This window comes from Microcebus murinus, chromosome 9 (genome assembly GCF_040939455.1).
Source record: "Microcebus murinus isolate Inina chromosome 9, M.murinus_Inina_mat1.0, whole genome shotgun sequence".
Taxonomy (NCBI): Eukaryota; Metazoa; Chordata; class Mammalia; order Primates; family Cheirogaleidae; genus Microcebus; species Microcebus murinus.
The window spans coordinates 92,352,470-92,372,838 of record NC_134112.1 but is presented as its reverse complement, the minus strand read 5'-3'; the positions used below and the strand labels follow the sequence as shown (position 1 = coordinate 92,372,838).

General features: G+C 56.6%; 1 protein-coding gene across 1 annotated transcript; it reads left to right on the top strand.

Annotated features, from left to right (window-relative positions):
• Positions 1-5,917: 5,917 nt before the first annotated feature.
• Positions 5,918-19,929, top strand: TRPV6 (transient receptor potential cation channel subfamily V member 6). Its single transcript, XM_012768078.2, has 15 exons — positions 5,918-6,156; positions 13,542-13,639; positions 13,763-13,885; positions 14,250-14,387; positions 14,680-14,778; positions 14,924-15,099; positions 15,605-15,751; positions 15,844-16,056; positions 16,338-16,424; positions 16,523-16,599; positions 16,852-17,017; positions 17,337-17,403; positions 17,772-18,040; positions 19,214-19,320; positions 19,647-19,929. The coding sequence occupies exons 1-15, from the start codon at positions 6,029-6,031 to the stop codon at positions 19,927-19,929; spliced, it is 2,178 nt and encodes a 725-aa protein (XP_012623532.1). The 5' UTR covers positions 5,918-6,028.
• Positions 19,930-20,369: the final 440 nt, after the last annotated feature.

Here is a 20,369-nt window from a genome sequence, read left to right as displayed (position 1 = left end):
AGGACTGGCTGCAGCCTGGACAGGGGGAAGACCTCAGGGTCTGGGAGGAACAGAGACAGAGAGGGGCACAGAAAGAGGCCCAGGCACACGGCCACCAGGACCCGAGGCTTGGCGCAGGTGAAGGCTGTGGACTTTGACATGTGCCAGATCTCCAGGGGGCCCACGCCAGGGCTGGGTGGGGCAGGTCAGAGCTCTGTGGGGCCCCCTCTCACAAACCCAGGAGGGACAGCAGCCATTCTCCCCCGACCAGCGCTTAGCCCCTCCCTGCCCCCATCTCCTGAGGGGGACTCAGAAATCATGATGCTCGAAATCATGGAGGGGGTGAGGGAGGGCTACCAACTACGTGGGACCAGACTTCCACTGCAGAGGCGGGTGGCAGGGGAGGGGCAGTGGACAAGAGGAGGGGAGGGCGCTCCCCTGCATATGTCCATATGTGCCCTTCATCACATTCTGCACGGAGGTGGGGGGCCAGGAGGACTAAATGCCTGTGGAGTTTGAAACCTACAGACTACTGGGAGAATGCCAGAAAACAGACACATACACACAGTTGTTCCAAAACATTGCTATAATGTATTGATTCATGTTGACATAAAACACACCATGCATAAATTTATGTCAACTCATGTGCACATGCACATCTGAGCAGGTGAGCTGGCTGCTCGGTGCCTCCCTGTGCCCGTCGCCAACTCAGCCACCTACCACCTTCCTCGGGGCCCCTCCCCCGGCCTTGCCCAGGAAGCATGTGGAGTGTGCAGTGCCACATACAACGCCCGGGGGTGGGGGTCGGGGGGCCTTGGGACTGAGAGGTTATAGGAAATGAGGGCTTGGGGCAAAGATGGCCCTGCGACTGCCAACTAGGATGAGAGCAGGAGGGTTAGGGACTAAAATCGCCTTTTGGGGAAAAGTGTGTGAGAGTTCTGCAACAGATTAGACCTCTTGACCTAGGAAAGCCGAAGTGACTTTGCATTCACTTGAAACGTGACTCATATTTCTTGAGCATCACAGGATGTTTGAGTTGAAAAGGACCTCGCTGGGTTTCAGCACTAAGGGCCACCTGGGGAGTGACAGAGCCAGCACTCGGGCCCCATTCCCAGGGCTCCCAGTCAGACCTCTCAGCAGGGCCCTGTTTGTCCTCCCCACGGCGGGAGGTGCTCAAGACGTGTACGCCCCGTCGCCGGCTCCGGTGCAGGCTGTGTGAGTTGGCACCCAGGGCCCGTGAACCCAGTGACTGGAGCGAAGTCCAGGCTGCGTGAGCAGGGCTGCTGACCTCCCTGCCCCTGCTGGCTCCATCCCTGGAGCACCTGGGCCCGCCCCGCCTGCCCTGCTTCCTGGGAAGACGGAGCCTCCCCGCCCCGTGCTGCAGGCAGAGGCAGGTGGCGAGCAAGAGGGACAGGACCGACGGCGTCCAGGGTGCTGCAGAGGGACCACTCAGTCACAGACACGGGCACACACACGCACAAACACAACACACACGTGCACACCACACACCAAATCACACACACCCCTACCCTACACACCACGCACAACACACACGGTGCACACCCGGCACATGCGAACACTCTACACACCATACACGTGTGCACACCACACAACACCACACCACACACACCACACACACTCACACACACTCACACACACCGCCACACACACAGCATGCAGCACACACACTGTGCAACACGCTATATCAATATATACGACACACATATCAAACACAACGCACAACACATGCGCCCACACACACAGGCTCCAGCGCAGAGACTAAAACTAAGAGAGCAGAGGGGCAACTGCACAGCGACAGAGGCAGTAACAGAGGAAAAATGTAGGGAAACATAGAAAGACATAGGACAAACAGAAAAAGAGACAATACTAGGAAAAAATGTATGTGTACACACATGCACACACGCACGCACACACAAACACGCTTTTTTGGTTCTAAATCAGTGGTTCTCAATTAAGGATGATTGTGCCACTCAGGGGACATTGGGCAATGTCTGAAGACATTTTTGGTTGTCACGACTGAGGGGAGGGACATGCTACTGTCACTTAGTAAATGGAGACTCGGCTGCTACTAAACATTCTGCCATTGCTACGATAGCCATCACAGAAAAGAATTGTCTGTTTCAAAATATCATCAGTAGTGCCCAGGTCGAGAAACCATGCGTGAAATAATGAAACCGGCGTCCAACAGCTGCTGTGCCCCCAAGCAGGACTGTGGCCCTGTCCTGCAGGGACTGACATCTGCACACACATACTTTTGCAACCGCCCCCAGTCCCCACGGTGCAGGGCCTGCAGGGCGCCAGTCCTACTCCGGGCACCTCAGCGAGTCCTGAGGACCTAATTTTCACTGAGAGTTTGAGGCTCAGCCCAAGGCTTGAAGATCTGGTTAGAACCACCCATCCTGAGCAGGCCAATGTGATACAGATCTGTCCTCCCTCTCGTGAGGCCGAACCCCTTGAGTGCTCCCCAGGGCTCGGTTGGAACCACCAGGAGGTCAGGGAAGCCCAGATGTCAGTCCACTTGCTCATCATTATGGATCAGACCATTGAGAGGGACAGTAGTGACTTGCTCAGTGTCCAAAAGCCTCCTTGAACTTGGAGCCTGGCCAAGGGGTTGGAGAGGGTGTGATGGCGAGTCTCGCAAGACAAAGCCAGCCCCCTTGACAGCCCTCCATGAGTTCTAATCTCCTCTCATTCCTCTCACCCCCAACACTCCCCGACTTGGGGTCACAGAACCGACTGCTGTCGGGAGGTACCCCCCAGGATGGCAGAGCAGGCCGGGGTTGGGGCGAGGGGGCTGTGCCATTCCAAGGGAGGAGGAACGCCAGACCATCCTTCCTGTCCCCTGGGAACCAGCGCTCTGGGAAGGGACGGGAATGTAGTTTCCAGTGTGAGCCTGGGAGTGGATGGGGGCGCCGTTATGAGCCCCTGGTGGGGGGCGCCCACCCCATGGCCCACCCTCCCTGATGACCAAGCACACGAGGCTGTGTGTGGGGACAGAGGGAGCATTGTATCCCCCAAACTCCTCTCCCCCTATCCCTGCAACCCCTTTGAGCCTGTTCTCAACTTTCCGTCTGTGGGCTGACCGCGCAAAGCCAGCACCAGCTGGAGGAAGCCGAAGGAGGTTAAGAAACTTGGAAAATGACTTCATCCACCCATCCTGTCCTCTGCGGCCACCCTCTCCAGCTGGACAAGCACACTACGCATTGTCCCCTCCCCCAGCAGGGACAAACCTGGAGTCTCGCCTGGAGCCGGGTAGAGCAGAGGTGGGTGGGTCAGCCAGCAGACAAGCACCAGCTAATGGGCACAAAGGTCCTGGGTTCAAGGTTTGGCTCCGCGCCATGCCCCCACCCAGCCTGAACCCGCTGACCTGGCGGGTGGGGACGTGCTAATCAGGCTGCTCTGTTTGCTCTGCGCTGCTCGGCCTGGCCGTGGGCCCAGCAGCGGGAGCACAGGCAGCTTTCCCTTTGAAGTGGCCCTTCTACCCCTGCCCCTCAGCTGCCATCCCTTCCCTGTACACATACTGGTGCGTGCACACCCCCATACCACACACGCAACACAACACACACCCACCACACACATGCACACATGCACCGTTAGCAAACAACACACATCACACGCTGCACACACCCTACAGACATACACATGGTATGTACAACACACACACACATCACACATACCACCACAGGCCACATACACATGCCATACACACACCATACACAACATACACATACCACATATATCATATATATGCACAACACATATGACACACCATGCAATATACATACACATATATCAATACACCATACATACACATACCAAACCACACACACATTACACACACCACATATGCACACCATAAACACACAATACATGTCACATGCCACACACACCATGCATACATAGAACACAATAGAACACACACACCACATACCACACACCTATGTATAATACACCCATATCGCACATACCATCACATCATACACACAAATACACCACAAATGCACGTACACACATAACACCTACATACTATACACACCACTCACATGACACACCGCACACCACACACATCCACGTCCACACGTACTGTGTGCACGGACTGCACACACTCACACGCTGGACCTCCCCTCCCTGGACCTCCCAGCTCTGACTCGGAGACAGGGAAAAACTGACTCGGAAGCCAAGAAGAGACCCCCACCTGGGACTGAACATGCTGCGCCACGCCCAGCCGCTCACCCCTGGCCGGCGGGGGGACACGGGTAACCCCAGCCGCTCACCCCTGGCCTGCGGGGGGACACGGGTAACCCCAGCCGCTCACCCCTGGCCGGCGGGGGGACACGGGTAACCCCAGCCGCTCACCCCTGGCCGGCGGGGGGACACGGGTAACCCCAGCCGCTCACCCCTGGCCGGCGGGGGGACACGGGTAACCCCAGCCGCTCACCCCTGGCCGGCGGGGGACACGGGTAACCCCAGCCGCTCACCCCTGGCCGGCGGGGGGACACGGGTAACCCCAGCCGCTCACCCCTGGCCGGCGGGGGGACACGGGTAACCCCAGCCGCTCACCCCTGGCCGGCGGGGGGACACGGGTAACCCCAGCTGCTGCTGCTTTCCAGTGGGCAAGCTGAGCTGCATGCCTTTTAGGATGGCTTCCAGCAAGTTCTACGCTGTGGAACCAGGATGGGCTTGTGCTGTATGGCGTCACTTCACCTCCTGGAGCTCTGCACCGGCAGGAGTGAGGGAGTGTGGTAGGAGAGGGAAGGTGGCTTGGAGTCCAGGGGGCTTGACTCTCGCCTCTGCTGCTTCTGTGACCTTGGGACATTACTGCTAATACCCGCCTGCCGGGTTTGTTGTGTGTTTAAGGGGGACACGCAGTTCAATGGCCCTGCATGCCGTGGCAGGTGAATAAATGTTGTCTCCGCTGGAAGGCTGACAGATAAAATACGGGCACAGTTTGGGACATATTGATACTAAAAAATTCTTTGTTGTTTACCCAAAATGCAAATGTGACTGGGTGTCCTGTGCTTTCTCCGGCACCCACCCCACATACGTGGCATTGGGGAGGGTCTCCTGAGCTCAGGGAGGGGATCTGCCCACAGCTAGATTCTGTGCCCTGGCTGGAGAGCCAGGAGTGGATTTTACATCTTTAAAGGGTTGTTAAAAAAACAAACAACGAAGAGTGTACATCAGAGACTGTGTGTGACTTGCAAGTCCTGGAATATTTACATGTATCATCCGGCCCTTTGCAGAAAAGTTTGCTGACCCAAAGTCGGTGAGGGGCTGCAAGGGGACTTTGGGAGAACTAAGAATCCTTGCTCTCTATGCCTCTTCTGGGACAGGCAAAGGATTAACCTGTAAGAGTCAAGAAAATCCAAGTCCCCAGGACACAAGGAGGGGGACGGCAGACAGTGGAGGGGAAGGAGGTGGCGAGAAGGCAATATGAGGACTGGGGCACACTCCTGGGCCCCTCTGTCCTGGGAATGGGCTGCCTAGACTCCTCCCCTCCACCCTGGATGCCTGGAGTTGCTCAGGCTGGCCTGACCTGTCCAGGCCTTTCCAGAGGTCACCCAAAGTCCAGGGCAGGCCTGGCCAATCTCTTCCAAGGCTTCCCCTGCCCTGCTGTGACTTGGCCCGGGGGCAGCAACAAGACCTGGGTGGAGAAAGAATCGGGGTTGACCCAAGGCCCCCAGTGTAGGCAGGTCTGAGGCCTGTCTCTTTAAATCTCAGGTAATTTGGGAGGAGGGAGGGAGTGTCTGAGCTCCTGCTCACTCCCAGCCGCAGCTCCAAGCTCCAGCTCCGCAGTCCTGGCTGCCTCTGCCAAGTGTAACAAACTCGGAGCCCTCTCCAGACTGGCCGGGGCGGCCAGGGCCACAGGGAGACTCTCCGGGGAGCTCACCCCGGAGGGAGGTAGGAGACGGGACCTCTACAGAGAGAGGACAGGCCGGCCCTTGGGGGGGCCAATGTGGCCCCGAGGCTGAGTCCAGTCGGGGCCTGGCCTCAGCCTCAGCCCCCCAAGGAACCGGCCCTACACCCCATGGGGTTGCCACTGCCCAAGGAGAAGGGGCTAATTCTCTGCCTGTGGAGCAAGTTCTGCAGATGGTTCCAGAGACGGGAGTGCTGGGTGCAGAGCCGAGATGAGCAGAACCTGCTACAGCAGAAGAGGTGAGCCTCTCTCCGCCTGCCCCCCCCAGCCGCCCTCACCCCTCGCCCTCCGCCTCTGTCTGCCACCTCTTTGTTAGGCTGCACAAACTCTGCTCCCAGGCCTGGACTGGCTCCTTGGGAGCGTTTGTCTCAAGAGTTTTCAAGAGCCCCGGCCTGCCTGCGGTGCTAGGGCCCCAGGATGCCGGGTAGGGGAGGAGGGCGCGGGGATGGACACAGGTGCTCACTATCTCTGGGGTCCAATGCAGTCCAGCCTCTTGCGAGCACCTCGCTGGGCCTTGCAGGGGTCTGGCATCACAGCCCCTGCACCCAAGCGGTGCTGGCAGGTCAGGACAACGCCAGATATGTCTCTACTCCCAGCCTCTGGAACAGTCTCTCTGGCAGAAACACTCAGTATATACATGCATGCATGTGGGAATGAATGAAAGATTGAATGAATGAAGCGAGAGAGAACTGCAGACACTAGTAACCACAAAATAAGACAAAATGGGAAAAAGAGTTACCATTCCCGTGCGCTTATCTCATCAGACATTGGGGAAGGCCTGCTGCATGCCAGGCCTGGGGTTGCCTAGGCAGGAAGACCAGGAAAGCTCTCTGGGGGGCAGGGGCGTGGGTGACCTGCCAAGATACCAGATGTGCTTGGGGCCACCGTCGCCCACTCTCTCCTTCAGGTTGGGGGACTCGAGAGGCCCTGGAGTTCGAGCCCTAAGGAAATCTCACTTGCTGCCTCCAGCCCCCCAAAGCTTCCCTAAACTTGTGGGTGCTTCCTCCACTGCGACACGTTAGGGTTAGGAGCAGGAGAGGAGGGAGATCCGGAGAACCCGGCGCCACCCTGTGCACAGTCTCTTCCTCAAGGTCTCTACTGGATTTTTCCACCCAGTTGGTGGCACGCTAGAAGGAAGTCCTGCGAGCCGGGCCTCTCCCTGGGCCCCTAAGGAGGCAGATGCTACGTCTCTTCCTAGAGGAAAGCCTGAGGTTTTGTGTCTGAGGGATTCTCTCCATCTCCAAAAACAGAGGCCTGCCTTGTCCTGACCAGGAGGCCGCCTGGGCCCTTGTGTTTTCTTTTGTTCCAGGACTGGGGCTGGGATGTGCTCCTTCTGTGAGCCGTGGCTTCCTGTCTCTCACACCAGCCACCCACCTGGGAGAGCAGGGACTGGGGACATGTCTGGCTGGTGACGTGTTGGGGCAACAGGGGCAACAGAACGGCATTGTTGTCAGAGAATAGGTGTCACCGGCTCCACACACCCTTCTCCCACTCTTGGGACCCCAGGGCAGGGGGAGCAGGCCCAGAACACAGACAGGCCCAGGGGCTCGGAAGGGGTACTGAGGGTGCCTTGTGCGCCAACACTAGGGGAGGACAGAGCGGAGGCCCTGGGCGGGAGGTGCAGCCTGGGTGCAGATGGGCTACTTCCACGCACCTTGTCTGCCCAACAACTTCTCAAGACCTTCTGGGGAGGAGCCTCCTTTGTAGCCTTGGGCTAGGAAGGCCTGATGACACCATTTATGGGAATCCCCCTCATTCCTTGATCTCCCCATCTGTTTCCACAGTTTCTTGGCCCTCTTCTTCTTGGACACCAGGTGCCCAGAGTATCGGGAGTATTGACTCCCTGCTGGGTTGGCACTTCACTGAAGGACACTGAGACTGCCTGGCCAGGGAGGTCCCCAGTCTGCGCAGTCAACCACACACAGCGAAGACGTGGGGGCCGATAGTTAAACGTGGGATGCCATGGAAGTAGGAACAGTATGGATGGCGTGGGGGGGTGATGGGAGCCAGGAGCAGGTGACGGACTGAGAACCGGTGGGCGCTGTGCCAGCTGCTGCCACCACCTGCCTTATCTCCTGTAGTCCCAAAGCCAGGGGATCTCAGGGGTTTGGGGTAGAGTCAGGCAGGATTCCCTGAGGAAGAGGATGGCCCAGTGAGAAGAGAAGGCTTTAAGATTTCTCCAGGATGGTTGGGAATCCAAAACTCCTCTCTCTATGGTAGACTCTTCTTGGGTCTTAACATGCAGCCCCCTCTGCCTAAATCCACATTGTCGGGATCTGAGCTGAGCTCTCAGCTTTCTCCCATTTCTCCAGATCATCTCTCCCTTGGGCTTAGATTTTCTCATTTCCTGATATTAAAGGCATTAAACATTTATTAAGCACAAGGCACTCCACCAGGTCTGCAGAAAATAAGTATGACACATTCCCTGCTCTCAAGGAGCTCATGTTCCAATAAGCAACATTCACCCATCGGCAAATGCTTGGGTTAAGGTGAGCTTGGTGACCGTCACACGAAGGGTCTAAGCAAGTGTCTGGGTGCAGAGAGGAGGAAGCCATGGTGTCGGATTGTGGTGTCTGCCATGGGAGTGCTGGGCAGCTTCACGGAGGCTGCTCCCCCAGCCCCCCATGCTGGGGCTTTGTGTCCCCGGGGAGGCTGTGGAGGGCAGGCAGTGCACACCGAGGGCTTTCCGGGGTCAGGTGGGGACCTGTGTGGATGTACGTGAACTGAAGTGTCTGTGGACAGTCAGCCCGGGGACTCTGCAGTCTATTGAGCACGCCCCTCTGGGCAAACACATACACACACATCTACTTACGTGCACAACAGGAGTCCTGGCGGTTGGGAAGGCGGCCTGGCTCCAAGTCTCTAAACAGCCACTTTCCCCAGGGCTTCGCCTTCTTTATCCCGCTGCCAGGAACCTGCGCTGGAGGGAGGTGGCTCTCCAGCGCCAGGTGTATGCCTCCTCCCCACACCTGACTGCTCTCTCCTTCCTCTGTGGCCACTGCCGGGGCCTGCCCCCCACCCCCCAAGAAGCAGCAGGAGGAGCCATAAAACTAGAAGAACCACATAATTTAGTGGTAAGAGCCTGGGGCTAGATTCTGGGCCAAGTAGTCTGCCTTTAACTCTGTGTGATCTTCTGGCAGTAATTTGGCCATGCTGCCTCAGTTTCCCTTTCTGAAACATGGGAGAATTACTCAGCCCATGTTCGGAGGCTGTAAAGAGCAAACGTGCTAACAAGTGAGATGCTGCGTGGCTTGTGGAAAAGGCCGGAGTTAGAGAGGCTGCGAACACCCTCCAGACAGAAATGCACCCACCCAGCATGCGTCTGCAAGCAGGGGTGTGCCCCGCCCCGCCCCGCCCTGCGCATGGCACACTCCCACGTCTGAGAGGGTGTTCGTGGAGAAGCCAGTGGGTCCCACAGTCCCCTGTGTCTCCTCCAACTTTCCCCCAACCCTAACAAACACAGAGAACAGAGACAGAGAAGTGACAAAATGGGCACTCGTCCGGCTCTGCCTGTGACTTGTTTGGACAAGTCACTTCAGGGCTCCAGGCTTCTTTCTCCATCTGACATATGAACAGATGAGACTCGATTGCTGAGGATGTCCTAGCTCTAAGATTCTGATCTGGACTTTTCTCAGGAGTTGATCCTGCCTTGTTTCCCAGCAACTAGAAACAAAACCCGACTTACGCACACGTGGTGCTCACATCCAGAAGCAGGGGTGTGGGGCAGAGGGGCACAGGGAGATAGCAAGGCGGGGATACCCGCTCGGTAGCCCAGGGGTGGCTCTAAGGGGCAGATTATCGATTTGTTTACTCAACAACAACAACAACAAAAATATGATCGTTTTTGTGCCAGGAACCCCACAGTTGGCTTCCACCAGTCTAATATTGAACTGACTGTTCAATTTTATAATTAATTGCCCAGAGTAACACAACACATACAAGAACCTGAAAATGCCTTTCATATTGTTATAATTTCAGATTTGCTCTGTAATTTCTTTTTGCTACTTAATCAGTGGGAGTTTAAAAGGCTTCACCTTTTGTTTCTCCTTTGGTTGAGTACTTAATGATCCGTAAAAAAGCATTTTTTATGTATCGGGAATTTCCAATTCTTTCTGGTGTGAAGAATATTGTTTCTAAAATGGATTGTGAATAATTGCACCTCTGAATCAGGGTTTCTCCTCCTTGGCACTATTGACATTTTAGGCAGGATAATTGTTGGGGGTGGGGGTGGGGTCTGTCCCTGCCCTTGGCTCCCTGGCTGTGATCTCAGCTCTTGTGGTGGGCTGCCCAGGAAGTCCCTGTGCCCCAAGCACAAGAATCTTGGGCTAAGTCTGCTCTGTGCACACCCTGTGTGGGGCCCAAGCACAGCCGGGGGTTTTGGAGTCAGTCTGGCTGCCAAGAATGTGAGCTGGGCTTCCTCTGCTGTCCCCTTGTGGCTGACCCATGTTACTGCAAGTAATGGCTCCGCGGCAAATCCTGGGAACCGGTCCACACACCCACCGGCCCTCCCTCCTTGGTGCTGGATTCTGGAGTTTGCAACCAGAGGAGGCCAGCTCTCTACAAACCTTGCTGGGTTGGGTCATAAGCCAATTCTTCACCCAGGGTGTGGTCTGACTAGGTTGCCAGATAAAATACAGGACATCCAGTTCAACTGAATTTCATATAAATAATAAGTTATTAGTATAAAGATGTCCAAATATTGCATGGGACATTCTTTAGTTACACTAAAAAGTAGCTATGTGTTTACAATTCAAGTTTAACTGAGCATCCTGCTCTTTTATTTGGTAAATCTGTCACCCCTGGACCTGAAAATAGCTTCTTGTCCTTCCCAGGCCCACTAAGGTGTAGGCGGAGGCTAGCAAAGGACTTTATAGAGATAATGGGGACTTATGGGGGACATTTATGGGCTTCAGAGCTGTACAGGGACTCAGGGGAACCCTCTGGGCCTGCCTCAGACTACACCACCACTCAGAGGGCTGGGAGCTCCAAAAACTCTGCACTCGGATAAGGCAACCCACCTTGGATCCATTTCTAGATTTTCCATTAACTTGTCACACAGGTGGTCAAAATGGGGACAAAACTGGAAGCTGACTGGAGGAGGGCAGGGAAGAGGTGCAAAGATGAGTAAGCGGCATCTCTGCCTTCCGTGTAGAGGAAGAGACAGGGACTGATTACAGCACACGGTGAAAGATGCCAAAATCACAGTAAGGCCAGAGGGGAGAGTGAAGAACTTCCTGGGGAGGGAGGGGGTGTGGTGTGTGGGGGGAAGCTGTTTTTGTTTCCTTCAATTCCAGTTCTGGCTGTAGGATATCTGCAGAGAAGTGTGGGCAAATTGCTGGGGGTGGTGGTGGTGGTGAAAGGGTTGTAGAAAGCTTGTTTTGCAGCTGTATCTGCACACCAAGCACGCTACTTTTCACTTAGATTATAACGTTTGCTGCAGGTTGGCTTCAGGGGTGGCTGACGGAGACAGGAAGGAGGGCAGTGATACCAGACCACCCCTTGGCATTGCTGTCGGTTCCTTCCCTCCACAGACGGTGTCAGTGAGCACCTGCTCTAGCCCAGCGTATCCCTGGGTACAATGGACAATGCATGGGCTGGGGGAACTGGTGTCCAGGAGGGAGGACCCTGTGGGCACAGGCACAGGCACAGGGAGAAGAGTGTGCTCCGCGGTGCTGACGCACGTGGTGAGACCGAAATGCCAGGTGTAAGGAGTGGGCGGGAGGAGCAGAGGGTGGAAAAGTCCTTGCACAAAGACTGTAAAGGCCTCTGTGTTCCTTATCCTTGGGCGTTTAGGGACCCATCAGACTTTTGTAAGCTGCAATTGCATTCACCACTTAGAAAGATTGTCTCAGCAGCATCGAGAAGGATGGATTGGGGTTAGGAGGGGTGCAGGGAAACTGGTTAGGAGATTTTACTAATCCTGGGCTGGAGAATGAGGACGTGAATTGGTGAAGGTGAGTAGGGGCAAGGAGGTGGGGACTGGATGGAGAGAGAACTTTAGATGCTGAGTTGACAGGGTCTGGTGGCTGCCCGAGTGACATGCAGGGGAGACCTGGGAGATGTCTGGGCGCGTGGCTCGTCTCTGATGGTCCTCCCACCCCAGCTCTGGAGTAGGTTTCTTGCCGCTGCCAGCACTTCAGGATGTGAGCTCCTGTCTGCGTGTTTTTGTGGGTCACATAATTGGCCATCTATGGGTCAACAGGGTTATTTCATTCACTCCCATAGAAAGACCAAATGGCTCCAGGCCGAGGGAGAAAATTGAATCAAAGTGACCCATGTGTCTTAGTTGAGGTAAGTTTTGAGTTTTAAAAAGATTTTTAGTTCATTGTAGGAATAAGACTAGAAACATGGTCTGGGGAGTCAGAGAATGATTTTGCCTAAAATAAGTGAGAAGTGGATAATAAGTAAGGAGAGACAATAATCTAACCCAGAGACACCAGAACCAAAAAACCGATCCATGAATCCAAAATTGGGTAAACCCAAGAAGGGTCAGAGGGCAGAATGGGAATATTTAGGCAGGTCCACATGAAATTCAATAAATGAATCCTCTAAATTGGATCCTGTTATTTCTCTGTCTCTGTCATTATTGGCCACAGTTTATGTCTCCATAGGTGCTAATAGGTAAAATGAAATAGTACCCGAGACCCTACAGATAGCTGGTCTGGGAATGGTGGAGAACATTGCCTCCCAAACTTTAATGCAGGCTGTCTGACATGGAGATCCACCTCTGATTTATGGCCACAGGTTTTCATGTGCAGGGACCACACTCAAATATTTGAGCAATGCTTCTCAAACTTTAACATGCACAGCAATCAGCCGGGTAATCTTAAACTACAGATTTTGGTTTACTAGGTCAAAGGGTGGGCCTGAGAGTTTACATTTCTTATAAGAGCCCGTGTGTTGCTGACGCTCTGGGGTCCACTTTGTGGAGGAAGACTGGGGAGGTTAAGATGTGAGAAGAAAGGGGGAAGAGAGAAAGAAAGAGAGAAAATGAGCGAACGAATGATTGAACGAACACCTGGGAGGAAGGGAAGCCTGGAGCCAGGCTTGTTCTCATAGTTTCGGGTTTAGCCCTGGAATATACCACTGCAGAGACAAAAGTGCAAAGATTGGGGGGTTTTGCTGAGATTGGGTAGGCAGAGCACAGTACCGTGGGAGGAAATCTGCTGGCGTCTGCATGTCAACTTCCTCCACAAATAGGCGAGAGGAACTCCCTGCACCCCCAAGTCTGTGCCAAACAAGGTGAGGCTAAGACAGGACCACTCCAGGGGTCAACCAGTCAGGAGGTGAATATGTGTTTAAGTAAAACTCTTCTCCGTGCCTGGAATGCACAGATAATGCATCTACACACCGTACATTCTGGTCCCAGCACCCAGGGAATAGGAAACAGTTACGGACAATCTCTAGCACAAGCTAAATGGGCAAAAAGTAGGTTTGTTAACTGACTGTCAGGATACAAGGCATCGGCAGCCTTTGCACTTCTTGGGCCTGACTGCCTTGATCGAGGACCTTGGGGTTCACTGCTGGGCACCCACATCCATGTGGAATGGAGTCGAGCCAGGGCCCCCGCTCCACAACTGGGCATGCTCACCATTGCCACCTTCCCTACCCCTCTCCCTTGTAGGATCTGGGAGTCTCCTTTCCTTCTAGCGGCCAAAGAGAATGACGTCCAGGCTCTGAACAAGCTGCTCAAGTACAAGGCCTGTGAGGTGCACCAGAGAGGTAGGGAGCAGGGCCCCCGGCACCAGCGTCCTGGGCCAGCCAGGGGACCTTTTGCTGTGGGCCTCGGACTCTGCATGGTCCGCATTCCCCACCCCATGTGATCCTTCTCTCTGTAAATGACAGGAGCCATGGGGGAGACGGCACTGCATGTGGCAGCCCTCTACGACAACCTGGAGGCCGCCATCCTGCTGATGGAAGCTGCCCCCGAGCTGGTCTTTGAGCCCATGACATCAGAGCTCTATGAGGGTGAGGGCCCGCCGTGGGCAGCGGGAGTGGCCTGCTGGACGCTTCATCGGCCTCCGTGCTGGACACTTTGGGGAAGCCAAAGGGGCATCTGCGCCTCCCTGGTCTTCGTTCCCTTCCCCATCTCCCTTCCTCCTTGTCAGTCCTGATGGCACATCATTAGGGCGCCTGACCCTGAAATGCCAGGGGCCTAGAGAAGGGAAAGAGGCAGGTAGCCACTGGGTCCCCTGGAAACCCTGAGCAACCCAGGGCTCCTGCCTTAAATTCCAGGCTGCCCCTCCTGGGAGGAAGACCATGGGTGCTCACGGGATGGGTGGTTGCAGGATCCTGGGGACAGTCCCGTGACTGACGACTGTCTCCCGGCCAGGTCAGACTGCACTGCACATCGCTATCGTGAACCAGAACATGAACCTGGTGCGAGCCCTGCTGGCCCACGGGGCCAGCGTCTCTGCCAGAGCTACAGGAGCCGCCTTCCGCCGCAGCCCCCAGAACCTCATCTACTTCGGTAAGAGGAGGGCGGGCTGGGAGTTCGGGCAGGCAGACAGGTGGGCAAGGGCAGAGGGGGCCCTGCCCTCACTCTGTCTGCCCTGCAGCTGGGACAGGCAGTCCTTCCAGGGCTCGATTAGGCCATAGGCCAATGCCCACAGCCCTTCCTCTGGTTCTGCCAGACAAGTGTCCCCAAGACCCGAGCTGAGGTGTGGGGCCCGAGGGAGGAGCAGGCAGGCACTTGGGGGACACAGCCCATCCTGTCCTGCCGTGCTCTGCTCTCTGCCACGGGGATCCCTCTGTGTCCCCAGGGGAGCACCCTTTGTCCTTTGCCGCGTGCGTGGGCAGCGAGGAGATCGTGCGGCTGCTCATTGAGCATGGAGCCAACATCCGGGCCCAGGACTCCCTGGGTAAGAGCGGGGGTGGGGAGGGGGGCTGGCTGCTGCCAGGGGGTGAGGGGAGGAGCGGGACAGCCCTCAGGCCCACCCCAGGTGGGGATGGGGACATCAGGGACTCTAGGCCGGTGGCCCCGTGACACCCTGTGTCCTCCCCCAGGAAACACAGTGTTGCACATCCTCATCCTCCAGCCCAACAAAACCTTCGCCTGCCAGATGTACAACCTGCTGCTGTCCTACGATGGCCGTGGAGACCACCTGCAGCCCCTGGAGGCAGTGCCCAACCACCAGGGGCTCACCCCCTTCAAGCTGGCCGGAGTGGAGGGCAACACCGTGGTGAGGGACCCCCCTGTCTGCGGTGTCTTCCCCGTGACCCTCACCCTACCCTGCTGGCCCCAGGAGCAAATAGACGTGAATACACACCCCTGACAGTGAGGGCCCATTCCCCACTCAGACTGGGAGGTCCTTCTCAACCAGTATTCCCCTTTCTCCCCGAGGCATGGGGCTTACAGATCTGGGTCCCATGCTGGGATTGCCTGTGAGGCCCAGGCCCACCTGCCGTCTCCGCCCCAGAGCTGCCGCCCTCCAGCCTGTCCCCTCCTTTTCCTAAGCCCTCAGGCCCACCCCAAGCTCCCAAGCTCCCTTCCCCAAGCTCTGGGGGGAGGCCTGCGGGAGCGAGTCAGGGTGTCAGCAGACTGTGGGTCCTTCTGCCCCCAGTGGCTGTGGCAGAGAAGGGAAGCTCGCCCACCCACTCCCGGTGCTGTCCTCCCGGCTCGCCTCCCACGCTCGCTCTGGGACCGTCCCCCTTGCCAGCAGCGCCTGACCTCCCCACCCTTCTCAGATGTTCCAACACCTGATGCAGAAGCGGAAGCACATCCAGTGGACGTACGGGCCGCTGACCTCCACCCTCTACGACCTCACGGAGATCGACTCCTCAGGGGACGATCAGTCCCTGCTGGAACTCATCGTCACCACCAAGAAACGGGAGGTAGGGGTTGGGCGGTCGAGGCCGCATGTGCTCGCCGGTGGGGACCGAGGGGCCTCTGAGCCGCCGGGTCTCGGCTCTCCATCCGCCCGCAGGCCCGCCAGATCCTGGACCAGACGCCGGTGAAGGAGCTGGTGAGCCTCAAGTGGCGGCGGTACGGGCGGCCGTACTTCTGCGTGCTGGGCGCCGTCTACTTGCTCTACATCATCTGCTTCACCGTGTGCTGCGTCTACCGCCCGCTCAAGCCGCGCACCACCAACCGCACCAGCCCCCGGGACAACACCCTGCTGCAGCAGAAGCTCCTTCAGGTGACACCCTGGGCAGGGCTCGGCTCTCTGCTCTTTCTCAGACGGGCATGGCTTCCCTGCCCTTGTACCCATGTTTCTCCCCTCACCCTGATGTCAAATACCTGCGTATGGACTCAGATGCCCACAGAGCACGCATACGCCCTTACTCTAAGAGGAGCCGTTGAGAATAGCCGAACCGGACAGGGGGCGAAGGCTCTGACAGGCCGTGGCCACAGGAACCCGGCACGTGCAGGGAGATGCTGCGGGCCCTGCGTGCTCTGACCATCCTTCCCCTCCCCCAGGAAGCCTACGTGACCTCCAGTGATGACATGCGGCTGGTGGGGGAGCTAGTGACTGTCATCGGGGCTCTGATCATCCTGCTGGTGGAGGTGAGGTGTGGCGGGGACCGGGGTGAGGCCGTCTGCCCCAGGATCCCACTCGAGCTCCGGTCCACGAGTGTCTTTGCATCTCCCGGACTTCTCTCCAGATTCCAGACATCCTCAGGATGGGGGCCACTCGCTTCTTTGGACAGACCATCCTCGGGGGCCCATTTCATGTCCTCATGTGAGTCTCCCTCTCCTAGCCCCAGCCCTGGCCTCCCACCAGGGCTCCGGCTCCACTTCCTGGACCCCTGACCTCTGGAGAACCTCAGCTCCAGAGGCGCCTCTCCGGTGGTGTGTGCGTGACCCTGTGCGTTGAGCGTGCCGGGGCTGACTCTGAGTGTGTGGGTGTTGTCCAGTTCCACTCTTGCCATAGGGGCCCCTGGATCATCCAGCCCTCCTCTATCATCTCATCACCCCCTCTGCTCTCCCCCAGCATCACCTACGCCTTCATGGTGCTGGTCACCATGGTGATGCGGCTCACCAACACCGACGGGGAGGTGGTGCCCATGTCCCTGGCCCTGGTGCTGGGCTGGTGCAATGTCATGTACTTTGCCCGAGGATTCCAGATGCTGGGCCCCTTCACCATCATGATCCAGAAGGTCAGTGCCTTCCCCCCAAGTTTCCTAGAGACAGGTCCCAGAGCAGGGGGTCAGCAAACAGTTTTGTAAAGGGCCAAATAGTATGCATTCTAGGTTTTGCGAGCTGCACGTGGTCTTGTTCACCATCTTCTTCTTTTTAAACCATTCTTTAAAAATGTAAAAGCCATTCTTAGCTCAAGGGCCATACCAAAACAGGCCAGGTGGGGTTGGTCCGAGGGCCATAGCATGCCACCAGTCTGCGGTAGACTCACTGGAGGTCGGAGGGGGCAGTTGCTCAGGGAACGTGTGGGGATGTTCTCTCTGCCTCCTTCCCCACTAGATGATCTTTGGAGACCTGATGCGGTTCTGCTGGCTGATGGCTGTGGTCATCCTGGGCTTTGCTTCAGGTAAGTCATCTGTCCAGGATGGGGGATGTGGGAAGAAGAGGTTGAGGGACCTAGAGAGCACAGATGCCTCTGGCTGAACTTGGGGAAGGGAGAGGAGGCAGAGATCGGAGGAGGCCGTACGATGTCTGCAGATGGGACGTGCCCCAAAGGTGAGAGAAAATTGGGAGCGTTAGGCAGCAGTGGCTCTTGAGGAGTGTGAACCTTGTAGAACATAAGGGACCATAAAACCCAAAGTGTGGAGCACTGGGTGGCTGGAGCAGTGATAACAGAGATGAGGGGACAGGACCAACACGGGCAGCAGTGAGCTGGGTGTGGGCCAGTCACCTATATGGTTGCCAAGGTAACCCTCACCCCCTTGGGTGGAGCAGCCTTCTATGTCATCTTCCAGACCCAGGACCCCGAAGAGCTGGGCCACTTCTATGATTACCCTATGGCCCTGTTCAGCACCTTTGAGCTGTTCCTCACCATCATCGATGGCCCTGCCAACTACAGCGTGGACCTGCCCACCATGTACAGTGTCACCTACTCTGCCTTCGCCATCATCGCCACGCTGCTCATGCTCAATCTCCTCATCGCCATGATGGGAGACACGCACTGGCGGGTGGCCCATGAGCGGGACGAGCTCTGGAGGGCCCAGGTGAGCCCCGGGGCTGGGGGGTTGGTGCAAGCCAGCCCTTCCTGCCAAGTAGCTGGTCAGGCTCAGATAGAGGTAGCATATTTAGAACCCAATGCATGTTTGGCCAGTCGTTGCACGGTGTATAAAATCATGCAAGGCATATAGAAGAAATTGGATTAGCAATGCAACCAAGCAATACCGGAATCACTGGAAAGAACTCCTCACAGTTTCCTCAACAATTAAAACCTCAGTCTTCTCTGAAATAATCAAGAAGAAATAAAGCTAACAGTGGCTAAAACCACATCCAGTCAATTCTGTTCCCTAATAAACACTGGAGTATCAAGTCTTCTTGGCTATATTTAATTCTGCAAAATTTGACCCAGAAAAATTGGACATGTTAAAAATAATGCCATGAAAACTTCCTATCATAGCAAAAGCTACCCTCAGTCAGATCATCGTGATGGAGACAGAAAGCCATTTCAGGAATCAAATCCTCATTAAAAATTATATACTTAGAAAAGAAATTATCTCAAAAAATTAATTCAGCAAAATAAAAATGGAAATCCCCCAAATGAAAGGCATTTAATTGTGCTGTGTAGAAAATGGAGTGAAAAACTAAGCTAGCTAAACGGGAAAATATTTTCTCCATGAACAGACCTTCGAAGTGGGATGTTTATAAGAGGCTTTGATGTCTGTAGGGGCAAAATATCCAGGAGCCCTTAAGACTCCTTTTTATTTCCTTTGCTCTGGTCCCTCTTCTCTTTGGAACAGGTCTCTCTGCCTCCTGCATCCCACCTGTACCCCCTCTGCGTCCTGCCTACATCTCTCCTGCATCCTGTCTGTATCCCCCCACGTCCCACCTGCACACCCTCCTGCCTCCCCCATGCATCCCACCTGCGCCACTCCTGCGCCTGCCTGCTTCCTGCCAGGCTTTGCCAGGGATGTCAGGTCACTGGGTGAGGAATCGTGGGGCTCAAGTCCCATCAACTCTCTCCCACAGAGGAGGATCGGCAGAGCTCACAGCACCTCCCAGATCAGGGGTGCTGTTCCTCATCCCCGGAAACCACGAGCTCCAGAGTTCCCTGTTGCTAAGCTGCCGCCCCTCCACTCCCCGCCTTCTTCTCAGTCTACAGCTCTCATCTGTCAGTCTGTGCCCCCACTCACATCTGACTTCCCCTCTGTCCCCACACGCAGGTCGTGGCCACCACGGTGATGCTGGAGCGGAAGCTGCCTCGCTGCCTGTGGCCGCGCTCTGGCATCTGCGGGCGGGAGTATGGCCTGGGGGACCGCTGGTTCCTGCGGTGAGTGTCGTGGGGGTGGGTGTCCCCTGAGCAGTGGTATATGCATGGTGTCCCTCAGCTCGGACCACCTGCTGCTCCCAGGGGCCCCATGCCTGCTGACCGAGCTGGTGAAGAAAGGGCCCCTTGAGGAACTTGGACCCCTCAAAGTGTCCCCAGAGCTGCTGCTTCCTGAGGCCTGGCTGCCGAGGGCCGGTGGCCTCAGCACCCACACTGGCTGCAGAGAAGGGAAAAAGCCACCCGTGGTGGGGGCTGGGAGACAGAGAAGCCTCTGTCTTGGAGGCGCTCTTGCACTCCCAGCTGCCGCTCATGCCCTCCGCACTCCGCAGGGTGGAGGACAGGCAGGACGTCAGCCGGCAGCGGCTCCTACGCTATGCCCAGGCCTTCCACAACCCGGACTCGGAGGACTTGGACAAGGGCTCGGTGGAAAAACGAGAGCTGGGCCGCCCCTCCAGCCCCCACCTGTCCCTGCCTACACCCTCGGTGTCTCGAAGCACCTCCCGCAGCAGCGCCAACTGGGAAAGGCTTCGGCAGGGGACGCTGAGGAGAGAGCTGCGGGGGCTGATGGGCAGGGGCCTGGAGGACTGGGACGGCTGGGAGTACCAGATCTGAGGGCGCGCTCCGCCTGGCCTCCAGGAAGTCGCTCTCGTTCTCCTGGGAGCATCCAAACAAAACCAAAACCACACAGCAGCAAACACCTAGAGGTCTAATCTCCCAGAACCACGGGGAAAAGGAGAGTCGCGCGAGCGCCCGGGGATGCGTGTGTGCCAGGCCAGCCGGGAACAGCCACTCCAGGTCTGCAGCATTCTTCCGGCTCCAGGGCAGACGGAGCGGGCACAGGTGCGCCACGCCCCAGCGGCACGAGGGGCCTGTGACGCCTTCCCACAGCACTGCCGCACGTCAGAGCACTTTAGGACGGGCTGGCCCTCTCAGACACCCTGCCCCCAGCCCAGCGTCTTAAGTCGGAAGGGAAAGGGCCCTTCCCAGGTTGCTCCAGACAGGCGCAGGGCAGTCTCGGGGCTAGTGGCAAGGTGTGTAGAGGAGGGAGACTG